Source organism: Rhinoraja longicauda, chromosome 37, assembly GCF_053455715.1.
Source record: "Rhinoraja longicauda isolate Sanriku21f chromosome 37, sRhiLon1.1, whole genome shotgun sequence".
In the NCBI taxonomy this organism is placed as follows: domain Eukaryota; kingdom Metazoa; phylum Chordata; class Chondrichthyes; order Rajiformes; family Arhynchobatidae; genus Rhinoraja; species Rhinoraja longicauda.
This window is the reverse complement of record NC_135989.1, coordinates 8,223,327-8,247,691: the sequence shown is the minus strand read 5'-3', so window position 1 is coordinate 8,247,691 and position 24,365 is coordinate 8,223,327. Positions and strand designations below refer to the sequence as shown.

At 50.3% G+C, this 24,365-nt stretch overlaps 2 protein-coding genes across 6 annotated transcripts in view; one reads left to right on the top strand and one right to left on the bottom strand.

Annotated features, from left to right (window-relative positions):
* Positions 1-9,828, top strand: part of cc2d1a (coiled-coil and C2 domain containing 1A) — a 76,125-nt gene extending 66,297 nt beyond the window's left edge. For all 3 annotated transcript variants that reach the window (XM_078429550.1, XM_078429549.1, XM_078429548.1), the window contains one exon: positions 1,749-9,828. In XM_078429550.1, coding sequence (XP_078285676.1) covers positions 1,749-1,769 — 21 coding nt within the window. In that variant the 3' untranslated portion in view covers positions 1,770-9,828. The remainder of the gene's footprint in view (positions 1-1,748) is intronic.
* The window catches only part of LOC144610674 (podocan-like), a 50,454-nt gene that overhangs the window by 11,686 nt on the left and 14,403 nt on the right, over positions 1-24,365 (bottom strand). For 2 of the 3 annotated variants that reach the window (XM_078429551.1, XM_078429553.1), the window contains 4 exons: positions 21,112-21,227; positions 16,099-16,756; positions 13,199-13,347; positions 10,275-12,099 (listed from right to left, as the gene is read on the bottom strand). In XM_078429551.1, coding sequence (XP_078285677.1) covers positions 11,892-12,099; positions 13,199-13,347; positions 16,099-16,756; positions 21,112-21,227 — 1,131 coding nt within the window. In that variant the 3' untranslated portion in view covers positions 10,275-11,891. Of the gene's footprint in view, positions 1-10,274; positions 12,100-13,198; positions 13,348-16,098; positions 16,757-21,111; positions 21,228-24,365 lie in introns of those variants that run through there. The other variant, XM_078429552.1, reaches the window with a different exon arrangement.

The window sequence follows — 24,365 nt, the reverse complement described above, 5'->3', positions numbered from 1 at the left end:
ATGGGCGCTGAGTTAGACACTGTTCTGGGCTGTTCAATTCCTTCCCTTGTGCTTGAAAGCTGTGAACGTGTGCAGACAATGCAATGTTCCTGCTCCACTGCCAGTTTTGTCTTTGCTGATGCCCGTTATATTTTACGTGTTTCTGTGGTCTCCCACGGGCGACATGAGGAGTCCATCGCAGGTGTATCGGTGGTCAACATACCCAGCAGGCCATCGCAGGTCAACATACCCAGCTCTCCAAATTGAGACATGGCCGATGTCTGATTTTGTTTTAGTCACAAAAAGCTGTGGTAACGCGGCGGAACAGGCAGCATCTCTGGATAGAAGGAATGGGTGACATGACGGCTCGAGACCCTCGACCCAAAACGTCACCGATTCCTTCTTTCTGCCCGTCCCGCTGAGTTACTCCAGCATTTTTATGTCTATCTTCGGTGTAAACCAGCGTCTGCGTTTCCTTCCTACACATCAGATTTGTTTAGCTGTTAATGCTTCTCAAATGATTTTGGCCACTCGAGGACGACGGCTCGAATTTTAATAAAATAACCGACTTTCACTTTTTCCCCCTTCCCTTTTTCATTCCTGTACTCTCTGCTCCCGCTTGCAATCACCTGATTGCCTGTGCTCCCTCTCTCTCTCTCTCTCTCTCTCTCTCTCTCTCTCTCTCTCTCTCTCTCTCTCTCTCTCTCTCTCTCTCTCTCTCTCCCTCTCTCTCTCTCTCCCTCTCTCTCTCTCTCTCTCTCTCCCTCTCTCTCTCTCTCTCTCTCTCTCTCTCTCTCTCTCTCTCTCTCTCTCTCTCTCTCTCTCTCTCTCTCTCTCTCTCTCTCTCTCTCTCTCTCTCTCTCTCTCTCTCTCTCTCTCTCTCCCTCTCTCCCTCCCTCCCTCTCTCCCTCCCTCCCTCTCTCCCTCTCTCCCTCTCTCCCTCTCTCCCTCTCTCCCTCTCTCTCTCTCTCCCCCTCCCTCTCCCTCTCCCTCTCCCCTCCCCTCTATTGCCCTCACTCTTGACCATTGCCCTGCTGTGTGGCCGCATGCTCTCCCACATGTGCTGACCATCACGCCCTCCCTGTTGTGCTTTATCGCCCACTTCCCCGTCTCCTTCCCTGGCTGCTGCCCTCTCCCCTCCCCCTCAATGTTGCACGCTCTCCCTCACCTCCCCTCTCTCTCCCTCCTTGTCACTCACTCCCTCTCTCGTTCTCTCTTGCCCGCTCCCTCCCTCCCTCCATCCCTGTGGCGCGCTGTCGCTCCCTCCCTCTCTCCGTCCTTCACACTCTTTCTTCCCACTCTCTCTCTTGTTCCCTGTTGCCCGCTCCCTCCCTCCCTCCCCTTCAATGTTGCACGCTGTTGCTCTCTCTCTCCATCCTTGCCACTCCTTTTGCCCACTCTTTCTTTCCCTATTGCCTACTCCTTCCCTCTCCTTCAATGTTGCATGCTATCTCTCTCCCTCTCTCCCCCGTCATCCTTTTTGCCCTCTCTCTCCCCTTCAATGTTACATGCTATCCCTCTCTCTCTCCACCCTTTTTGCCCGCTCCCTCCCTCTTTCTCCTTCAATGTTGCACACGATCCTTCTCTCTCTCTCTCTCTCTCTCTCTCTCTCTCTCTCTCTCTCTCTCTCTCTCTCTCTCTCTCTCTCTCTCTCTCTCTCTCCTTGTCACCCCTCTTGCTCATTCCCTCTCTCTCCTTCCCTGTCGCATGCTCTCTCCTTCCCTGTCCCCTCTTTATTGCTCCTATCCCTCCCTCCCTGTCTCACGTAGCTGCAGAGATTTAGACGGTAATGTTCACCGTACTTGGACCAGTGGCACGCTCCCTCCCTCGCCCTCCACACCGAACCATCGTCAGAAGCTGCTTCATCGCTCTACTCGTCTCTAAGGTTAGCCGGCGTTTTCTCGTCAGAAGACCTATGAACTGTGGGCATCTGGTAACGCTGCCCCCTGGGGCTGGAGCTGACGGGAGGGCCTCCTTCCCCTGCAGGCTGGACATGCGGCAGAAGAACATGCACACTTGCAAACTGCAACTTGGAGACCGACCGAAATGCCCACAGGTGGCATGTCCCTGTGCAGAAGATACCCGGGCGATCTGTCAATGGACATCAGCTGAAGATCGCAAATTGGCTCGCGATGCCCCCTTTTTGTTGTCAGGGTTCCCCCCCCCCCCAACCCCCTTGCAGTGCCTGACCTCCCCCCTGTCTAACAGCAGGAGATGGTCACAGACGCAGTACCTTGTCACTTTCTGATGCTCGAGACAATCTCCATGTGAACGGATTACTGGGCCCACCCACAGTCATTATCTGCACCACCTCCAACTCTCCAGGGAACTATTGTGACGATCCAGCCTGATGCTAATTCAAATGCAGCTTCTCCTGCGGGAATCTGGACCGTCCTTCCATTACCCATGCATTCAAATCGAGCTTTTCTTTCCCAATAATCTTCTGCCCCCCTCCTCCCCTCCCCCCCCCCCCCATTAACGGGTGTGCGTGACTTCCTGTCAGTTGCTGATGTGTTACTAATTTGAACAATATTTCCTATTTGGTCACTGAACGGAGTTTTGTGCGGTGGGAAAGCACCTGTAATGCTGAGTATTCAATGCGATGCATTGCCCGGGGATAGTCGGGACAGTCCTGGATCCCGTCAGGGGTTAATGCCGTGCCATGTTTGAGTTATTGATCTTGCCGGTGTACCGCTGAGGCTGCAATAATGCTTCAAAGTAGAACTGCCAATTGGTTTCCACCTTTAGTTGACGCGGTGATATTGGAAGCAACCGGTGACGTCCTTGAGATTGGTGTCCTTGGATCCAGGAACAGATTTCCCACCGCTTGACGACTAATTAGTGGGGAGATTAAAATAAGGCACGGCCTGTCGTTTGCCTTTGAGCTCTTTCATGATTCTAAGCGGAGCCTGGATTCACTGCAGTCCCTCAATTCCATGCACTGTTGAAGGATACTCTGCCTGTTGTAGCTGGCTGCCTTTAACAAAACGTTGTTGGAACATTTGCAACTTACTTGCAACTGTCTTATTGTGAAGGCTTTTGATAACTGACACGTGATGGTCTTAACAAATCAGTGCAGTGGTAGAGTTGCTGCCTTACAGCGCCAGAGATCCAGCTTTGATCCTGACTACGGGTGCTTGTCTGTACGGAGTTTGTTCGCTCTCCCCGTGACCTGCATGGGTTGTCTCTGGGATATCCGCTTTCCACCCACAATCCAAAGACGTACAGGTTTGTAGGTTAATTGGCTTCAGTAAGATTGTAGATTGCTCCTCATGTGTGTAGGATGGTGTTAATGTGCAGGGATCGCTGGTCGGCGCGGACTCGGTGGGATGAAGTGCCTGTTTCTGCGCTGTATCTCTAAACTTAACTAAATTAAAATGGATGTCCTGCCAAATGAATGGCACTGATTTTGGGCCTGTGTTTAGCCTGGGGATGGTGGATGATTTTCAGTACTCGGCAGAAGGTTATAGATTTCTGCCAGTCTCTAATTTTGTGGTGTTCAACATATTAAGACAATTAACCAACAGGGTTCCTTAGGGATGTTCAGATCTTTAGCCTGCTTCTGAATTAAGTGATTTTTGATTTGCTTTTCTGCTTTCCTCTCCTTCCCTGCTGAAGTCGCAGCCTGCACTTGGGGCTTGTTTCCACAAGTCCCACAGGTGCCTTGTCCCACTGCATTGGACCCCACAGTGGAGTCGATTCTCTGAGGCAGTGCAGCTCTAAGCTTTGAGAGAGGCAAATAAGAAAGGAACCATTTCTTGCGGTAGCACCTTAACTCACGAAGGGTGCACTGGTACGTTACAGTCCCTGTGTGCTAACTCATTGTATGTAGTCCAAAACAAGACACTGGTCAGAATTGGCACAAGGAGACTCAACTCAGCTTTCACCCAGTTCTTCCTCCGGGATAGTGGCCCAGTGCCTGTAAATCCACCAGACTCTGAAGGCCCAGGACAAATTACGCGACAGATCGACCACAAAGTGCAGGAGCAACTCAGCGGGACGTGCAGCATCTGTGGAGGAGAGCATGGACAGGCGATGTTGTACGGGGGACCCTTTTTCGAAATATGCCTGAAGAAGGATCCTGACCCGAAACGTCACCGATCCATGTTCTCCAGAGATGTTGCCTGACCCACTGAGTTGGTCCAGTACTTTTATGTGTCTTTTAAAAAAATGTAAGTCAGCATCTGTAGTTCCTCGTGTGTATATATTGTGGCTGAGGCTACTATAATAATTTAAAGGGAGATAGAAAGTAGAACTGTCAAAAAGAGAATGATTGCTTTCCGTGTTTAATTGATTTGGTGATATTGGAAGCAACAAGTAATGTCCGTGAGATTGGTATCCTTGGATCCAGGAACAGATTTCCCACAGTTTTTACCATAATTAGCGGGGGAGATTAAAGGAAGGCATGCACATAATATATAGTCCATGCTGTGTGAATGCAGGAACGTAACTGACGCCCAAGATAGACACAAAATGATGGAGTGTCGACCCAAAATGTCACCCATTCCTTCTCTCCAGAGATACTGCCTGTCCTGCTGAATTACTCCAGCATTTTGTGTCTATCCTCGGTGTAAACCAAAGGTACTAGAGGAACAAGATGAACCACTCTGTCGAAATCGCCTATACTGAAGTGTAGTACGCAAAGGAGCGTAACGTCCGCCATTTTAGTAGGCTAAACCCGCCGTTCGCTTTGCCTCTCGCAGTGTAACCAGTGTTTTGGGGGAACAGTATGTGTGATGATACCATAAAAATGCTGAATATATCTCATCTATCAATTCACAGATTTTAGTTATTATTCTTTTAAAATGTTTCTGCAAGTTTCTGCCGACTAAAATGGCGCCGTGACGTACGACGGTTTTGTGGGTCGAGTGGTCTATCTTGCTCCTCTAGTATCTTTGGTAGCATCTGCAGTTCCTGCTACACCCAGTTAAAGCCCACCTCTGTGTGTACGTGTGAGCCCACAGTGAGCGAGTGGTGACGCACTTTTGCACACTTTCCCATTGCGCACGAATGCCCGTGACATCGAGAGGTGTCGCTTCACTGTGGCTGCTCAGCAGTGTCCACTCATCCACTCCCCCCCCCCCCCCCCCCCCTCCCAAAACATCGGATATGCTTGAGTCCTTTGGTCAACCATGACCTCACAAGGGCCTTTGACCAAAACCATGGAAGTACAGCAGTCCCATTAAATGCAGAGGGATTGGGAGCAGCAGGCCCTGGCACACCACAATCTGATTGGAATCAGATGGTAGTTTATCCGACCTTTAGCTACCCCTTCCTGGATGAAGGTGCACTCACAAGCAGTACAAGCCTTGAGTCATTCTCTGCCACAACTGGCTTTGTGGCACAAACACAGCCTGGATTATTATTCTAATAAATATATTTTTTTATGAGTTGGTAAATGAAGTACATTAAGTTACACTGGTGTATAAAAAGTATATTTATTTCAAGCATTAATTTGGCACTACAATGAATGCTGATGGATGAAGCATTTTACTAATGGGCACCCTGGAATGCATTATATCTATATTGTTTTTTGCGTAAATGTTATAAATTTCTGGAACGAGTGGCATGCGGTCAAACTACATCTGCCTGTCTGTGTTTTTGTCATTTACTGCTTTGCAGTGTGGCAGTCTCATTGCTATCTCTTGTTTGCTAAAAGCGTAAGTGCAAGGATGCTGTGGGTAGATGTGAGTGAGGTTGAAGACCATAGTTTGTGCCAAAGAAGGTTATTTCTTCCCCACCCCCCCACACACACACATACACACATACAAAACAGCCGTCAGATTTTAAGGTCATGTTTTGGAGTCCCCATAGGTTCCTCTAGGTCCCAAAGCTCACTGGAGCCACAAATGTATTCCCTCTCGCAATGAAACAGGAGGAGTGATTTAGCTTAGTTTCGAGATACAGTGTGGAAATAGGCCCTTCAACCCATGGAGACCCCGCCGACCAGCCGTCACCTCGTACGCTGGCACCATCCTGCACATCAGGGATTCACAATTATACCAAAGCCAATTAACCTACAGACCTGTACGTCTTTGGAGTGTGGGAGGAAACCGGAGCGCCCGGAGAAAACCCACACAGGTCACGTGGAGAACGTACAAACTCCGCTCAGACAGCACCTGTAGTCAGGATCGAACCCTGCTGCTGCCGGGTTTGTAGGTTGATTGGCCTCTGCGAATTGTCCCTAGTGTGCAGGGAGTGGATGGGAAAGTGGGATAGCATAAAACTAGTGTAAAATGGGTGACGGGTGTTCACAGTGGGATGAAGGGCTCGTTTCCACGCCGAGCGTTTCAATCAATCAACTCAAATGTGAGGCATTTTGTATTGGGTGAGAGGGTGCGTGGGCATGTGGTGGTTGGCAAATCAATTCAATGAATCAAAACCATTTCTAAGCGGTAGAGTTGCTGCCTTACAGAGAATGCAGCGCCGGAGACTCAGGTTCGATCCTGACTACGGGCGCCATCTGTACGGAGTTTGTACGTTCTCCCCGTGACCTGGGTGGGTTTTCTCCGAGATCTTCGGTTTCCTCCCACACTCCAAAGACGTACTGGTCTGTAGGTTAATTGGCTGGGCAAATGTACAACAACAAAAAAATTGTCCCTAGTGTGAGTAGGATAGTGTTAATGTGCGGGGATTGCTGGGCGGCGCGGTCCCGATGGGCTGAAGGGCCTGTTTCCGCGCTGTATCTCTAAATCTAAAAACCCTCTTCAGACCTTCCTCCTTCCAGAGCGCCCAGAGTTGAACAGAACTCAACAGGGGTGGAGCGACCGGTGATCTTGGGAGAGACACGTTGGAGCATTCAGGGCTGTCTGCACTAGTTCATTGACTGGGGTTTCTGTTTAGAAAGGCTGCATGTTTCTGGCTGTCTTGGCTTTCATATTCCAAACCGTTCCCTCTCTCTGGGGTGGGTTCCAGGCCTAGTGCAGCAAAAAGCAGAATCGGGTGACTTTGTGCCTGACTGTGAACCTAACATTACCAATAGCCCCTCATCAGTCTGAAGAAGGGTCTCGACCCGAAACGTCACCCATTCCATCTCTCCTGAGATGCTGCATGACCTGCTGAGTTACTCCAGCATTTTGTGAATAAAGCCCCTCTTGTAGTGGCCTGGCGGAGGCCAGAGAAAAGGCAAGACGCCAGGCAGTTTTTAGTAAGATTCTTTTATTAGGCTGCGAGCTCCAGCCCACAGCGTAGTTCCCCTAGGGATGAGCCACGCCTCCCCCTGGTCTGGCTTTTAACCCCTTACGCCTGTCCGTCACGTAACGAGGGGGCTGACCCAAGGAGTGGCCTGATCCGCCACAGGACCCCCCCCAAGATCCGCCACACTCTCATCAATGTTTGATGCTCCTCAAACATTGACCCTTCTCTCTCTCCCGGGCACTCCAGCAATGGAATTTGGTTGGGACGAGACAGTCAGGCAATGGCAGGTTTCTTTACAACGTTCAAAGTCCGTTGTTGGCAGGAAAGGTTCGGGGGAGGCCGAGGCCTGTTGTCAGAACACAGAGCTTGGCCAAGGGGAAGAGTCCTGTGTAGACACAAGGAACTGCAGATGCTGGTTTACAACAAAAAGTGAAAGAAGAGGGGCAGCACAGCGCCAGAGTTGCTACCTCACAGCACCAGAGAGCAATATTCGAGCCTGACCACGGGTGCTGTTTGTACGGAGTTTGTACATTCTCCCTGTGACTGGAGTACATTTTCGCCAGTTCCCCCAGCTTCCTCCCACACTCCAAAGACATACAGGTTTTTGGCTTGTTCAAATTGTAAATTGTCCCCTAGTGTTTGTAGGGTAGTGTTAGTGTTCGGAGATTGCTGGTCGGTGCTGACTCAGTGGGCCGAAGGGCCTGTTTCCACGTTGTATCTCTAAATTGAAAAACGAATCTATGTGCTGGAGTAACTCAGTGGGTCAGTCAGCATCTCTGGAGAACATGGATGGGTGACGTTTCGGTTCAGGACCCTTCTTCAGGGGAATAGCCCTCTGGTTCATTAGTTGTTGGTCTACATCCACTAATATATAAAGGACGGAAAACATTTACTATCTCAGTATTTCAAAACAGCTTTGTTTCCCAGCATGGCCTTGTATAACGATCCAGTGGTCAGCTGCAGCAAATCCTATTCAACATGTGTAGGAAGGAACTGCAGTTTAAACCGAAGATAGACGCAAAATGCTGGAGTAACTCACCCATTCCTTCTCTCCAGAAATGCTGCCTGTCCCGCTGAGTTACTCCAGCATTTTGTGTCTAAATCCTATTCAACTGTGTGTGTTCCCCTAGCCGATCAGTAATGATGTTGTGCCTTGATCTTTTGTCGTCGAAACTTATGGATATCTTCCTGCACTGATTATATGATCTAAATAAATGGAGATAGGTGTTGGGGAGTTGGGTGGGTGTGCAGGGGGGAGGGTTGCATTATAGCTTTCACCCAGGGTGAGGCATTACTACAGTTCTCTTTGGGAGGTGATCCTCTTTACAGGGAGTGCCTGCGCTAACACGAGCCCTGCAAAGCAGCTTACTAATGAGAGACGGTTCATCCATTCAGACAGTGAACGCAGTCTGTCAATAAAGCCTCAGCACTCTGCATGTGAACTGCCTACACACTGATCCCTGTTTTTGCGGCTGCCCTGACCAGCTATTCCCTCTGCTCCCCGTACAAAGGGCGGCACAGAGGTAGAGTTGCTGCCTTGCAGCACCAGGCACCCGGGTTCGATCCTGACTACCGGTGCTCTCTATACATTCTCCCCGTGACCTATGTGGGTTTTCTCCGGGAACTCCGGTTTCCTCGCACACTCCAAAGACGTACAGGTTTAGACAATAGGCATTAGGTGCAGGAGTAGGCCATTCGGCCCTTCTAGCCAGCACCACCATTCAATGTGATCATGGTAGATCATTCTCAATCAGTACCCCGTTCCTGCCTTCTCCCCATACCCCCTGACTCCACTATCCTTCTATCTAGCTCTCTCTTGAATGCATTCAGAGAATTGGCCTCCACTGCCTTCTGAGGCAGTGAATTCCACAGATTCCTCTACAGGTTTGTAGGTTAATGGCTTGGTAACATTGTAAATTGTCCCTAGTGTGTGTGGTGTAGTGTTAGTGTGCGGGGACCACTGGTCGGTGCGGACTTGGTGGGCCGAAGGGCTTGTTTCAGCGCTGTATCTCTAAACTAAGTCTGAGGTACAGAAGCATTGCCCACTACAGGAGAGAGAACATGCCCCCTTTCCTCTATAGGACATTCAGGGGACAGCCTCGGCTGCCAATTGGGGAAAGGCAGGGACACGAGCTGCCTGTGCTGATTCCCATTCCAGCCGACAGCTCTCACTTGCATTTCCTACATTAAAAAAGACACTAATATTCACTTGAGAAAGACCCAAAGATTTGCGGGCAGACTGTACATGCATCGGATATGCAGAGTTAACGACTGAGCAGGATTGCTGGTTCCAGCTCTTCAACCGTGCTAATATTTAAGGAATACTTTACACTAATATTATTATTATCTGCATTGGAAACAATCCTGAACAATCATAATTTGGGGGACAGGAGAACTATTCTATTTGTGTGCGTGTGTCGGGGCTGATCCCGGGGGTGGAACGCATGGGGGAGAATTTATGATGTTGCACCCTTTGTCAACCATTTTGAACATTCCTAGTGGAATATTCTTCACTTTAATCTCTGACTGAAACTATGGTGCTGGGGTTGGAAGGAGGGGGGAGGGGGGGGGGGGGGGTGGGTTTGGATGGGGATGATCATTGGGGTGGTGGTGTTTGGAATTCGGTGAAGTGCCTGCTAATTGTCCTGAATGTTTTACAATTTGGAAAGTAATGTATAAAGTGGAAATTATTATTCATAATAAAGAGGTACGTGAAGATTTGCTAAACGCTTGTCCGTGGTTATTTTTGATAGGTTTCTCTTTGTCAGTAACTCGAGGCCCAGCGTCATCCCTTGCACCTCACACCTACACTCTTATGTTCTCATTTTCACACAAATGCTGCTGGATGGAGTGAATGGTAAGAATGAACAAACATTTTAGGCAGGTGGTCAAAAGGAACTGCATTACCTTGAAAAAAGCACAAACTGCTGGAAGCTCTCTGGGTCAGGCTGCACCTGTGGAGGGGATGGATGGATAATGTTTTGGGACGAGACCCTTCTTCAGAATGATAGGGAGTAGAAAGCTGGAAGCATGGCACGGCGACGCAGCGGTAGAGTTGCTGTCTTACAGCGCCAGGGACCCGGGTTCAATCTTGACTAAAGGTGCAGTCTGTACGGAGTTTGTACGTTCACCCCGTGACCGCCTGGGTTTTCTCCGGGATCTTCGGTTTCCTCCCACACTCCAAAGACGTACAGGTTTGCAGGCTAATTGGCTTGGTATAATTGTAAATTGTCCCTAGTGTGTGTAGGATAGTGTTCGTGTACAGGGATCGCTGGTCGGCAGGGACTCAAAGGGCATGTTTCCGCGCTGCATCTCTAGATTAAACTAAACTTTGAGATAGTTATATGGATATGCAGGGAATGAAAGGATATGGATCACATGCAGGCAGAAGAAACTAATTGATCTTGGCATCATGTTCAGCACAAACACTGAACTGTTCTCTGTATGTGGGACCCTTCATCAGAATTCTCGTTTCTCTCTCTACATATGCAGCCTGATCTGTTTTACTTCAGATTTCCATCACCTGAGGTTGTTTCTTGATTTTCCTTCATGTTTAACATTGTCCCGATGTGGCTGAACAGATTTCTGTTCAAATCCTTTAATTTTATTGAGCATTGGATTAGTCAAAAACATTTAATATAAAGACATGTTGATGTAATTGGCAGTATGTAGCAGCGGTTATGGCTGTTCTCAGCAGTGTATGGAAATAACTGCAGATGCTGGTTCAAATTGAAGGTCGACTCAAAATGCTGGAGTAACTCAGCGGGTCAGGCAGCATCTCGGGAGAGAAGGAATGGGTGAGGCTTCGGCACGAGACCCTTCTGCAGACTGAGTTCTCAGCACGATGATTGTTTAGGCTGGTCATTCTTTAGGCTGCTCGGTTGGTGGGTTCTGATGTTGAGCAAAGTTATGAGAGGAATGGATACGATAGACAGTCAGAACCTTTAACCCGGGGTGGGAATGTCCAAGACTGGAGCTTTAAGGTGAGAGCGTGAAGGTTTAATGGAGATGAGCAGGGCAAGTATTGAGGGCGTGCAGCGTAGGTTTACTAGGTTAATTCCCGGAATGGCGGGACTGTCATATGTTGAAAGACTGGAGCGACTAGGCTGGAATTTAGAAGGATGAGGGGGGATCTTATCGAAACGTATAAGATTATTAAGGGGTTGGACACATTAGAGGCAGGAAACATGTTCCCAATGTTGGGGGAATCCAGAACCAGGGGCCACAGTTTGAGAATAAGGGGTAGGCCATTTAGAACAGAGATGAGGAAAAACTTTTTCAGTCAGAGAGTTGTGAATCTGTGGAATTCTCTGCCTCAGAGGGCAGTGGAGGACAATTCTCTGAATATATTCAAGAGAGAGCTAGATAGAGCTCTTAAGGATAGCGGAGTCAGGGAGTATGGGGAGAAAGCGGGAACGGGGTACTGATTGAGAATGATCAGCCATGATCACATTGAATGGCGGTGCTGGCTCGAAGGGCCGAATGGTCTCCTCCTGCACCTATTGTCTATTGTCTATAAGTATTTGTTTACACAGACTGGTGAGCGTTTGGGACACATTGCCAAAGGTGATGGTGGAGGTAGATATGATAGTGGCGTTTAAGAGGGTTTTAGATAGGTACGGAAGGGCAGGGAATGAAAGAGTATGGATCATATGCAGGCAGACTAGCGAGGCATCGTGTGCAGCACAAACATTGTGCGGCCATTCCTGTGCTTTGTTCAATGTTCCAAGCGGGCTGATGAGTTGGCGGTCCGTGGCTGTGTGTTACTCACTGGTCTAGCCCGCTGTGGACAGTCTGAGTTGGTGGGTTGTGGTTCTCTCCACGGCCGTCGTGCTGTTGCCCGCTCCCCGCGTTGTTTCTCCGGGCGCTCTGTGCAGGAGGACGCTGATGTGCTCCAGGTTGCCCGCCAGGTCCAGGACTTGGAGGTGGTGCATCCCCTCGAACGCTTTCATCTCCACACCAGCGGACGCCAGCCGGTTCGACCTGTGGAAGGAAGCGGCCTCAGCTGTGAACATCGACAGCAACGATGTGGGAGATGGGGTTGTGACAACAGTCTACGGACGTAGGAGCAGAATTAGCCCATTTCCCCCCATTGAGTCTGCTCTTCCCTTCGATCATGGCTGATCTAGTCTTCCCTCTCATCCCCATTCACCTGCTTTCTCCCCATAACCTTTGGCACCCGTACAAATCCTGAATCTGTGGAGATCCCGGTAACATCACAACCTTGGAGCTTGCACCAGTGGTTTAGGTTCAGGTTTATTATTGTCACGTGTTCTGAGGCACAGTGAAAAGTTTATTCTGCATGCTATCTGAACAGGTCAGACTAATCAAGTCAAACTCAAGCACAATAGATAGAGCCCAGGGGAAGATACTGAGTGCAGAATGTAGTTCTCAGCATCGTAGCGCACCAGTTCCAGAGATAAAGTCTACTGTCTGCAATGGGGAAGATGTGAATCGGACAGTGCCCTAGCTTATGGAAGGGCCATAATCAGAAGATGATAGGACCCTGCTGTCTCTCACCTCTCATTGGCGGCACGGTGGCGCAGCGGTAGAGTTGCTGCCTTACAGCGAATGCAGCGCCGGAGACTCAGGTTCGATCCTGACTACGGGCGCCGTCTGTACGGAGTTTGTACGTTCTCCCCGTGACCTGCGTGGGTTTTCTCCGAGATCTTCGGTTTCCTCCCACACTCCAAAGACGTGCAGGTATGTAGGTTAATTGGCTGGGCAAATGTTGTTTTGTTTTTTTCAATTGTCCCTAGTGTGTGTAGGATAGTGTTAATGTGCGGGGATCGCTGGGCGGCGCGGACCCGGTGGGCCGAAAGGCCTGTTTCCGTGCTATATCTCTAAATCTTAAAAAAAATCTAAGAAAATCTCATTCTTCTAAACTCTGAAGAATTGGGGTCTTGCCTAGTCCAATCTCCCTTTTTGTGACAGATCTGCCTGTCGATGCCTCAGCTTGCTGCCCATCCTGTACGGTCTCCACAGCGAAGAGCTTCAGTGTGCAATGTGTGTCTGAGGCAGGAAACCTTCAGTTGTAGAACGTGGCCCAGCCGAACGCAGCGGGCAATTGTTGTCCACTTACCTCAGAACTATGACCTTAATGTTCAACACGGAGGCAAAAGAGTCTGAGGTGATCGTTGAAATGCGGTTATTCTGCAGATATAGGTACTCCAGGGACTCAGGGAGATCTGCAGGCACGTAGGATAAGTCATTATCTCCCAGATCCAATAACTAGAAATAATGAAAGGAGATTGATTTTGTTTTTTTTGACTGGGCGTTAAATATTCCATGCCTGCTTGAAAGCCAATGTGCTTGGGAGAGAGTGTAGAAAAATAACTGCAGATGCTGGTACAAATCGAAGGTATTTATTTCACAAAATGCTGGAGTAACTCAGCAGGTCAGGCAGCATCTCAGGAGAGAAGGAATGGGTGACGTTTCGGGTCGAGACCCTTCTTCAGACTGATGTCAGAGGGCAGGACAAAGGAAGGATATAGGTGGAGACAGGAAGATAGAGGGAGAACTGGGAAGGGGAGGGGAAGAGAGGGACAGAGGAACTATCTAAAGTTGGTGAAGTCAATGTTCATACCGCTGGGCTGCGAGCTGCCCAGGCAAAATATGAGGTGCTGTTCCTCCAATTTCCGGTGGGCCTCACTATGGCACTGGAGGAGGCCCATGACAGAAAGGTCAGACTGGGAGTGGGAGGGGGAGTTGAGGTGCTCAGCCACCGGGAGATCAGTTTGGCCAACGTGGACCGAGCGCAGGTGTTGAGCGAAACGATCGCCTAGCCTGCGTTTGGTTTCGCCGATGTAAATAAGTTGACATCTAGAGCAGCGGATGCAATAGATGAGGTTGGAGGAGGTGCAGGTGAACCTCTGTCTCACCTGGAAAGACTGTTTGGGTCCTTGGATGGAGTTGAGGGGGGAGGTAAACGGACAGGTGTTGCATCTCGTGCGGTTGCAGGGGAAAGTGCCCGGGGATGGGGTGGTTTGGGTAGGAAGGGACGAGTGGACCAGGGAGTTACGGAGGGAACGGTCTCTGCGGAACGCAGAGAGGGGAGAGGATGGGAAGATGTGGCCAGTGGTGGGGTCCCGTTGTAGGTGACGGAAATGTTGGCGGATGATTTGTTGTTGATGATGGATGATTTGATGATTTGATTTGCTTGGGAGAGAAATCTGCCTTTGGTTTGTATAGAAAGTGGATGAGTCATTTCTAATAAGGATTCCCGCACAGGGAACACTATAATCCATACTCACATCCATTTCCAATTTGAATACTAAGTGGTGAACTTCCAACTAAGTTTGAACTACATAGACTTGAGGGGCATTGTTTTTTAATAAAATCATTATTGTCTTTGCAGTGTTAAGTGATTTTGTTTTAATGTACTGAACTGAACTTTTTTGTTGTTAGGGCGTTTATAGATGACTATGTTTACATTTCTAAGATCGGCAAAATGCTGGAGTAACTCAGCGGGACAGGCAGCATCTCTGGAGAGAAGGAATGGGTGACGATTAGGGTCGAGACCCTTCTTCAGACCACAAACGTCACCCATTCCTTCTCTCCAGAGATGCTGCCTGTCCCACTAAGTTACTCCAGCATTTTGTGTCTAACTTTGATTTAAACCAGCATCAACAGTTCTTTCCTACATGTTTACATATCTGTTGGGGTGCTGCATGTAAGACTTTTATGTAAGACTACTGTCTCCGATCTCATTCTATCTTTGTCCCGCACCCTCCCCTGACATCAATCTGAAGAAGGGTCTCGACCCGAAACGTCACCCATTCCTTCTCTCCAGTGATGCTGCCTGACCCGCTGAGTTACTCCAGCATTTTGTGTCTAGCTAAGAATTGTATTGTTCCTTTGCGGGACATATGACTTTATAGACAATAGACAATCGGTGCAGGAGGAGGCCATTCAGCCCTTCGAGCCAGCACCGCCATTCAATCTGTTCATGGCTGATCATTCTCAATCAGTACCCCGTTCCTGCCTTCTCCCCATACCCCCTGACTCCACCATCCTTAAGAGCTCTATCTAGCTCTCTCTTGAATGCATTCAGAGAATTGGCCTCCACTGCCTTCTGAGGCAGAGAATTCCACAGATTTACAACTCTCTGACTGAAAAAGTTTTTCCTCATCTCAGTTCTAAATGGCCTACCCCTTATTCTTAAACTGTGGCCTCTTGTTCTGGACTCCCCCAACATTGGGAACATGTTTCCTGCCTCTAACGTGTCCAACCCCTTAATAATCTTATAAGTTTCGATAAGATCCCCTCTCATCCTTCTAAATTCCAGTGTATAGAAAACATAGAAAATAGGTGCAGGAGTAGGCCATTCGGCCCTTCGAGCCTGCACCGCCATTCAATATGATCATGGCTGATCATCCAACTCAGTATCCCGTACCTGCCTTCTCTCCATACCCCCTGGTCCCTTTAGCCACAAGGGCCACATCTAACTCCCTCTTAAATATAGCCAATGAACTGGCCTCAACTACCTTCTGTGGCAGAGAATTCCACAGATTCACCACTCTCTGTATACAAGCCTAGTTGATCCAGTCTTTTAACATATGACAGTCCCGCCATTCCGGGAATTAACCTAGTAAACCTACGCTGCATGCCCTCAATAGCAAGAATATCCTTCCTCAAATTTGGAGACCAAAACTGCACACAGTACTCCAGGTGCGGTCTCACTAGGGCCCTGTACAACTGCACACAGTACTCCAGGTGCGGTCTCACTAGGGCCCTGTACAACTGCACACAGTACTCCAGGTGCGGTCTCACTAGGGCCCTGTACAACTGCACACAGTACTCCAGGTGCGGTCTCACTAGGGCCCTGTACAACTGCACACAGTACTCCAGGTGCGGTCTCACCAGGGCCCTGTACAACTGCAGAAGGACCTCTTTGCTCCTATACTCAACTATATGACTCTTGAACAGTGCACTGGGCTGTGGCAGGTAGGGTGAGGCTCTTGAGAAGCTAGTGGTACTTGCCTTGAGGTGGGGCACCTGCCCCCAGGTCCCTGGCTCTATCTTGCCGATGGTGAGCTTGTTGTGACTGAGGCGCAGTTCCTGCAGAGCGGCCATGTTGCGTAGAGCTCCCGGGGAGAGTTGGTTGAGCTGTCCGTGATGCACCTTCAGGACCTCCAGGCTGGGGGGCAGGCCGGTGGGCAGCAAGGTCAGACGGTTCCCGGACAGGTCCACCCTCCGCAGCCGGTGGAGCTTCCGGAAGGCCAGCCGGTGTATGCCGGCGCTGTGGAGCTGGTTGTGGCTCAGGTTCAGCTCGCGCAGGTGGTACGTGGCATGGAAGTCGCTGGGGCCGATCTGCTGGATGCCGTTGTGGAGGAGCATGAGCGAGTTGACCCGGCGGGGGAGGCCGGCCGGAACCTTGCCCAGAGGGTTGCTGAAGAGGTGAAGAGTGTGCAGTTTCCTCAGCTTTGCGAAGGCCTCCCTGTGGATTCCCGCCGCCCTGATCAGGTTATTCTGAAGCAGCAGGTATTCCAGGTTCCGAATCCCGTTAACGCTGCTCCTGGAAATGGAGCTGATGCGGTTCTTCCCCAACTGCAGGATGATGATATTCGGGGGTAATCCTTCAGGAATCTTTACCAGGTTGTTGCTGGATAGATCCAGGTATTCCATCCCCTTCATTTTACTAGCAAGTGGGAAAGACAATGGAATTATTTGTCAAAGATGCATCCTAGAGTCAGTGTAACACCTGTCCCTTTACCTCCCCCCTCAACTCCATCCACCCCCTCAACTCCATCCACCCCCTCAACTCCATCCACCCCCTCAACTCCATCCACCCCCTCAACTCCATCCACCCCCTCAACTCCATCCACCCCCTCAACTCCATCCACCCCCTCAACTCCATCCACCCCCTCAACTCCATCCACCCCCTCAACTCCATCCACCCCCTCAACTCCATCCACCCCCTCAACTCCATCCACCCCCTCAACTCCATCCACCCCCTCAACTCCATCCACCCCCTCAACTCCATCCACCCCCTCAACTCCATCCACCCCCTCAACTCCATCCACCCCCTCAACTCCATCCACCCCCTCAACTCCATCCACCCCCTCAACTCCATCCACCCCCTCAACTCCATCCACCCCCTCAACTCCATCCACCCCCTCAACTCCATCCACCCCCTCAACTCCATCCACCCCCTCAACTCCATCCACCCCCTCAACTCCATCCACCCCCTCAACTCCATCCACCCCCTCAACTCCATCCACCCCCTCAACTCCATCCACCCCCTCAACTCCATCCACCCCCTCAACTCCATCCACCCCCTCAACTCCATCCACCCCCTCAACTCCATCCGCCCCCTCAACTCCATCCACCCCCTCAACTCCATCCGCCCCCTCAACTCCATCCTCCCCCTCAACTCCATCCACCCCCTCAACTCCATCCACCCCCTCAACTCCATCCACCCCCTCAACTCCATCCACCCCCTCAACTCCACCCACCCCCTCAACTCCATCCACCCCCTCAACTCCATCCACCCCCTCAACTCCATCCACCCCCTCAACTCCATCCACTCCCTCAACTCCATCCACCCCCTCAACTCCATCCAAAGACCCAAACAGTCTTTCCAGGTGAGACAGAGGTTCACCTGCACCTCCTCCGACCTCATCTATTGCATCCGCTGCTCTAGATGTCAATAGACAATAGACAATAGGTGCAGGAGGAGGCCATTCGGCCCTTCGAGCCAGCACCGCCATTCAATGTGATCATGGCTGATCATTCTCAATCAGTACCCCGTTCCTGCCTTCTCCCCATACCCCCTGACTCCGCTATCCTTAAGAGCTCTATCCAGCTCTCTCTTGAATGTATTCAGAGAATTGGCCTCCACTGCCCTCTGAGGCAGAGAATTCCACAGATTCACAACTCTCTGACTAAAAAAGTTTTTCCTCATCTCTGTTCCAAATGGCCTACCGCTTCTTCTTAAACTGTGGCCCCTGGTTCTGGACTCCCCCAACATTGGGAACATGTTTCCTGTCTCTAACGTGTCCAACCCCTTAATAATCTTATACGTAACACCTGTCCCTTTACCTCCCCCCTCAACTCCATCCACCCCCTCAACTCCATCCAAGGACCCAAACAGTCTTTCCAGGTGAGACAGAGGTTCACCTGCACCTCCTCCAACCTCATCTATTGCATCCGCTGCTCTAGATGTCAACTTCTGTGTGGGCGTCACGGTGGCGCAGCGGTAGAGTTGCTACCTTACAGCGAATGCAGCGCCGGAGACTCGGGTTCGATCCTGACTACGGGCGCCGTCTGTACGGAGTTTGTACGTTCTCCCCGTGACCTGCGTGGGTTTTCTCCGAGATCTTCGGTTTCCTCCCACTCTCCAAAGACGTACAGGTATGTAGGTTAATTGACTGGGCAAATGTAAAAATTGTCCCTTAGTGTGTGTAGGATAGTGTTAGTGTGCGGGGATCGCTGGTCGGCGCGGACTCAGTGGGCCGAAGGGCCTGTTTCCGCGCTGTATCTCTAAATCTAAAAAAAAATGTAAAAACTTATTTACATCGGCGGAAACAAATGCAGGCTCGGCGATGCATCCTAGAGCACACAGTGTGGAAACAGGCCCTTCAGCTCTACTTGCCCACGTCAGCCAACATGTCCCATCTACACTAGACCCACCTGCCTGCGATTACCCACATATCCCTCTAAACCTGTCATATCCATGTACCTGTCCAAATGTTTCTTAAACGTTGCAATACTACCTGCCGCAACTACCTCCTCCGGCAGCTCGTTCCATACACGCACCACCCTCTTGTGTGAAAACATTACCCCTCAGGTTCCTATTAAATCTTTCCCCCCTCACTTTAAACGCATGTCCTCTGGTTTGTCTTTTTCTGGGCAAGAGACTGCGTCCACGGATCTATTTCTCTCATGATCTTCTGCACCTCTGTAAAATCACCCCTCATCCTCCTGCGCTCCAAGGAACAAAGTCCAGGCCTGCCCAACCTCTCAGGCCCTCGAGTCCTGGCAACATTTTCGTAAACAGGAAAACACATGGAAAGATGATGCAATGGCGTCGTATCAAGCTGGACAGAAACAGGCCCTTCGGCCCATCGAGTGTATGCCAACCATCAGGCAGCATTTACACTGATCCTGCTTCAGTCTGAAGAAGGATCTCGACCCGAAACGTCGCCCATTCCTTCTCTCCCGAGATGCTGCCTGACCTGCTGAGTTACTCCAGCATTTTGTGAATAAATACCCTATATCCCATGATCCCACTACCCCCCAGAGCTCTATCTAACTCTCTCTTAAATCCATCCAGTGATTTGGCCTCCACTGCCCTCTGTGGCAGAGAATTCCACAAATTCACAACTGTCTGGGTGAAAAAGTTCCTTCTCACCTCATTTTTAAATGGCCTCCCCTTTATTCTAAGACTGTGGCCCCTGGTTCCGGACTCACCCAACATTGGGAACATTTTTCCTGCATCTAGCTTGTCCAGTCCTTTTATAATTTTATACGTCTCTATAAGATCCCCTCTCGTCCTTGTAAACTCCAGTGAATACAAGCCTAGTCTTTTCTGTCTTTCCTCGTGTGACAGTCCTGCCATCCCAGGGATCAATCTCGTGAACCTTGATTACAATCGAGCCGTCTACAGTGCACAGATACAGGCTAAGCAAGATTATGTCCAGCAAAGACCGATCAAAGATAGTCTGAGGGTCTCCAATGTGGTAGATAGTGGCTCAGGGCTGCTCTCTAGTTGGATGGTTCGGTTGCCTGATAACAGCTGGGAAGAAGTTGTCCCTGAATCTGGAGGTGTGAGTCTGGAAGAGAGCGTCCAGTGTGGTCACAGAGAGAACGTGCAAACTCCACACAGACAACACCCGGGGTCAGGATCGAGCCTAGATCTCTGGCACTGTGAGGCAGAGGCTCGACCAGCCGGGCCGCTGATCTCCCCACTACCCCATGGCTGTGCAATCTGATTTATACGGGATGTTTGACCAACTCTTGGGTGAATGATTCGATAGTCACGCTGTTGGGTTGTAGGACACCAAGGCACAATAAGAGGTGCTGTTCCTCTTGCTTGCGTTGCCCCTCACTCTGGCAGTGAGGGATAAGGGCGGAGAGGTCAGTGTGGGAATGGAGAGGCCAATTAAGTGGCTAGCTATCGAGAGCTCCAGGTGGCCGTGGTCGACAGTGCAGATGCTCTGCAAAGTGGCTGCTTTGTCTGCGCTTGGTCTCACTGACGTATGGAGACCACCTCAATAAGAGGGGGTATGAAGAAGGGTCTGGAGCCGAAACGTCACCCATTCCTTCTCTCCCGAGATGCTGCCTGACCCGCTCAGTTGCTCCACCATTTTGTGAGACCACCTCAAGATCACTTGGTACCAATAGACAAAGTTAGAGGAGGTTTAGATTTAGATTTTGAGATACAGCGCAGAAACAGGCCCTTCGGCCCACCGGGTCCGCGCCGCCCAGCGATCCCCGCACACTAACTCTATCCTACATCCACTAGGGACAATTTTTACATTTGCCCAGCCAATTAACCTACATACCTGCACGTCTTTGGAGTGTGGGAGGAAACCGAAGATCTCGGAGAAAACCCACGCAGGTCACGGGGAGAACGTGCAAACTCCGTACAGATGGCGCCCGTAGTCAGGATCGAACCTGAGTCTCCGGCGCTGCATTCGCTGTAAGGCAGCAATTCTACCGCTGCGCCACCGTGCCGCCTGTGTGTGTGTCTTTGCCTCATCTGGGAAAGCTGTTTGTGGCGTTGGATAGTGGTGAGGATGGAAACGTGGGACAGGTTTGGAGGGATATGGACCAAGCGCAGGCAGATGGGACTAGTGGAGCTGGGACATGTTGGCAGGTAGGGCCAAAGGGCCTGTTTCCACACTGTATCACTCTCTGACCTCTTAGAGTTGCTGGGGAAAGTGCTTGGGGAGGGGCAGGGAGAGGGAAAGCATAGTGGTTGAGCCCTGTAGGGTGAGGGTGGGCCACACTTGAAGCCTGGTCCTACAGGTGAAAGGTGCTGTGCCTCACCTGAATGTCTGTGCACTGATGCCCATGTTGGTCAGACGGTTGCTTTGCAGGTAGAGCTCGCGAAGGTGCTGCAGGTGACTGAGGGCCCCTTTGGGAATCTTTGTGATCTTGTTGTTCTGTTGCATGGAAAGACAAGAAAAGAAAATCGATTGAGCTTCGAGTAGCTTCAAGTTGCTGGAGTAACTCAGCGGGTCAGGCAGCATCTCTGGAGAACATGGAATAGGCGACGTTTCAAGGTCGGAACCTTTTTTCAGACTTTATTATTGTCACATTTACCAAGGTACAGTGGAAAGCTTTGTTTTGAGTGCTATCGGATCCGATAATACTCTACAGGAGTACAATCAAGTCAGACTCAAGTACAATGGGTAGAACAAAGGGGAAGATACAGAGTGTAGAACTTTGGAATGTGGGAGGAAACCGAAGATCTCGGAGAAAACCCACACAGGTCACGGGGAGAACGAACAAACTCCGTACAGACGGCGCCCGTAGTCAGGATCGAACCTGAGTCTCCGACAGGCAGCAACTCTACCGCTGCGCCACCGTGCCGCAGTGTTGGTTTATGATTGTGTGTGTTATTGCTTATTTTTATTGGTCTTATTGTTGGACTGTGGGTAATCTTTCATTTCACTGCACAGTTATGTGTATGTGACAAATAAATTGACTATTGACTATTGATTGAACCCAGGTCCATGGAGCTGTAAGTCAGCAACACTACAATTGGCCCACCGTGCACGACCCCTCCCCAAGAAATAACCTTGAAAGATTCCAACAGATTTAATAAATGTGATCTCCCTTTTATAAGTCCAGGCTGACTCACACAGTCATATTAATATTTTCCAAGTGGCCTATTACCACAAGTTTAATATGAGATGCCAGCTGATGTCAGAGTAATTGGACTCGAGTTCTGTGTTTACTGTCTCCCTCTTCTTAACTAGTGATGTTCCATTCTATTCAGTGCAATCTGTGGGAGCCTTTCTAGAATTGGGACATCTGGAAGCTCACAATCTGTGCATTCACTAGCCCACGGAGGATATAAGTCGTCGGGTGCTAGGCATTTATTAGCTATCTGTTGCGTTAAATTACATCCAAGATTTAAAAAAAAATTAATGCTGATACTGGTCGACCACTGATTTTCCGGCACCTCCTTTAATCCGGACAAAATTACGAGAGCACACTTGAAATAGACAATAGACAATAGGTGCAGGAGTAGGCCATTCGGCCCTTCGAGCCAGCACTACCCTTCAATGTATAAGAAAATAACTGCAGATGCTGGTACAAATCGAAGGTATTTATTCACACAATGCTGGAGTAACTCAGCGGGACAGGCAGCATGCTGGTTTAAATCAAAGGTGGACACAAAATGATGGAGTTACTCAGCGGGTTAGGCAGCATCTCAGGAGAGAAGGAATGGGTGACGTTTCGGGTCGAGACCCTTCTTCAGACTGATCAAATTCAATGTGATCATGGCTGATCATTCTCAATCAGTACCCCGTTCCTGCCTTCTCCCCGTACCCCCTGACTAATAGACAATCCGAAGGGAGAAGGTCTCGACCTGAAACTTCATCCATTCCTTCTCTCCAGAGATGCTGCCTAACCTGCTGAGTCACTCCAGCATTTTGTGTCCACCTTTGATTTAAACCAGCATGTACAGTTATTTTTCCCAACCCTTCCGAAATGCCGACCCGAAACGGCACCCGTCTTCTGGCTGGACGTCCGTGAGGCGCTCGTCTCTTGGGTGCGGCTTTGCTGGCTCGGTTGGGGCGGGAGAGCCAGGCTTGGTGCCGGGGGAAGCAGCCGGAGCCAGGGCCTGGTGTGACTGAGTAACCGTGAGCATGAGGTGGGTCAGGAGGAAAGGGGGCAGTAGCAGCAGCGGCCGTGTTGGTGGAGGCCGAGGCTTTGAGTTGGCCTGGCGCTGGGCCTGCCCTTGGCTCCCCCGTTCACTGAATCCCCTCACTGAAGTCCCCACGAAAATGTGACGTAAGGCGGCCAAACTCTACCCCATCGGGACACCCGCGCCAATCGGCGGATCGAATTTGCCGACTGCGGCTGGGGCCCTGGAGTTCAGGCCTGGCCTGGCTGGCAGATCCGCTCCCGTGGCCGACTTTGGGGCCGATATCTCAGCTCCTCGACGGCCTAGGTGGACCGATCCAGTACCCCTGCTCCCCTCTCTGTGGCTGTGACATTGTCGGGCAAAATGGATAATCCACAAAGGCTCTGGATCCAAGGATGCCAGAAAATCGGTGGTGGACTTGCATATTTAGACAAGAGACAATAGGTGCAGGAGGAGGCCATTCGGCCCTTCGAGCCAGCACCGCCATTCAATGTGATCATGGCTGATCATTCTCAATCACTACCCCGCCCCTGCCTTCTCCCCATACCCCCTGACTCCGCTATCCTTAAGAGCTCTATCTAGCTCTCTCTTGAATGCATTCAGAGAATCGGCCTCCACTGCCTTCTGAGGCAGAGAATTCCACAGATAGGTGCAGGAGAAGGCCATTCGGCCCTTCGAGCCAGCACCACCATTCAATGTGATCATGGCTGATCATTCTCCTTATTTACCCTCCACCTCTACCCCTCCATTATTTCCAGGGTGTTTTTAAAAATATATATTCCATGGAACTAAACATTTTTCGAATTTCTTTGCTGTTCCCCATCTCCCAATATAATTATCCCAGTCCAATCAGCAACGGGCCCTCATTAATTCTTATTATATCTTTTTATTTTCTCATATCTGTGGAAGCTCTTGCGATTTGATTTTGATTTGATTTCTTGCTGGTTCCATTCTCACATTCCACTTTCTCTTTTCGGTGTCTTGCTCCTTTGCTGGGCGGCACGGAGGCGCAGCGGGTAGAGCTGCTGCCTCACAACGCAAGAGACCCGGGCGATCGCTTCGCTCAACACCTTCGCTCAGTCTGCCTTAACCAACCTGATCTCCCGGTGGCTGAGCACTTCAACTCCCCTTCCCACTCCCAGTCTGACCTTTCTGTCATGGGCCTCCTCCAGTGCCATAGTGAGGCCCACCGGAAATTGGAGGAACAGCACCTCATATTTCGTTTGGGCAGCTTGCAGCCCAGCGGTATGAACATTGACTTCTCCAACTTTAGATAGTTCCTCTGTCCCTCTCTTCCCCTGCCCAGATCTCCCTCTATCTTCCTGTCTCCACCTATATCCTTCCTTTGTCCCGCCCCCCTGACATCAGTCTGAAGAAGGGTCTCGACCCGAAACGTCACCCATTCCTTCTCTCCTGAGATGCT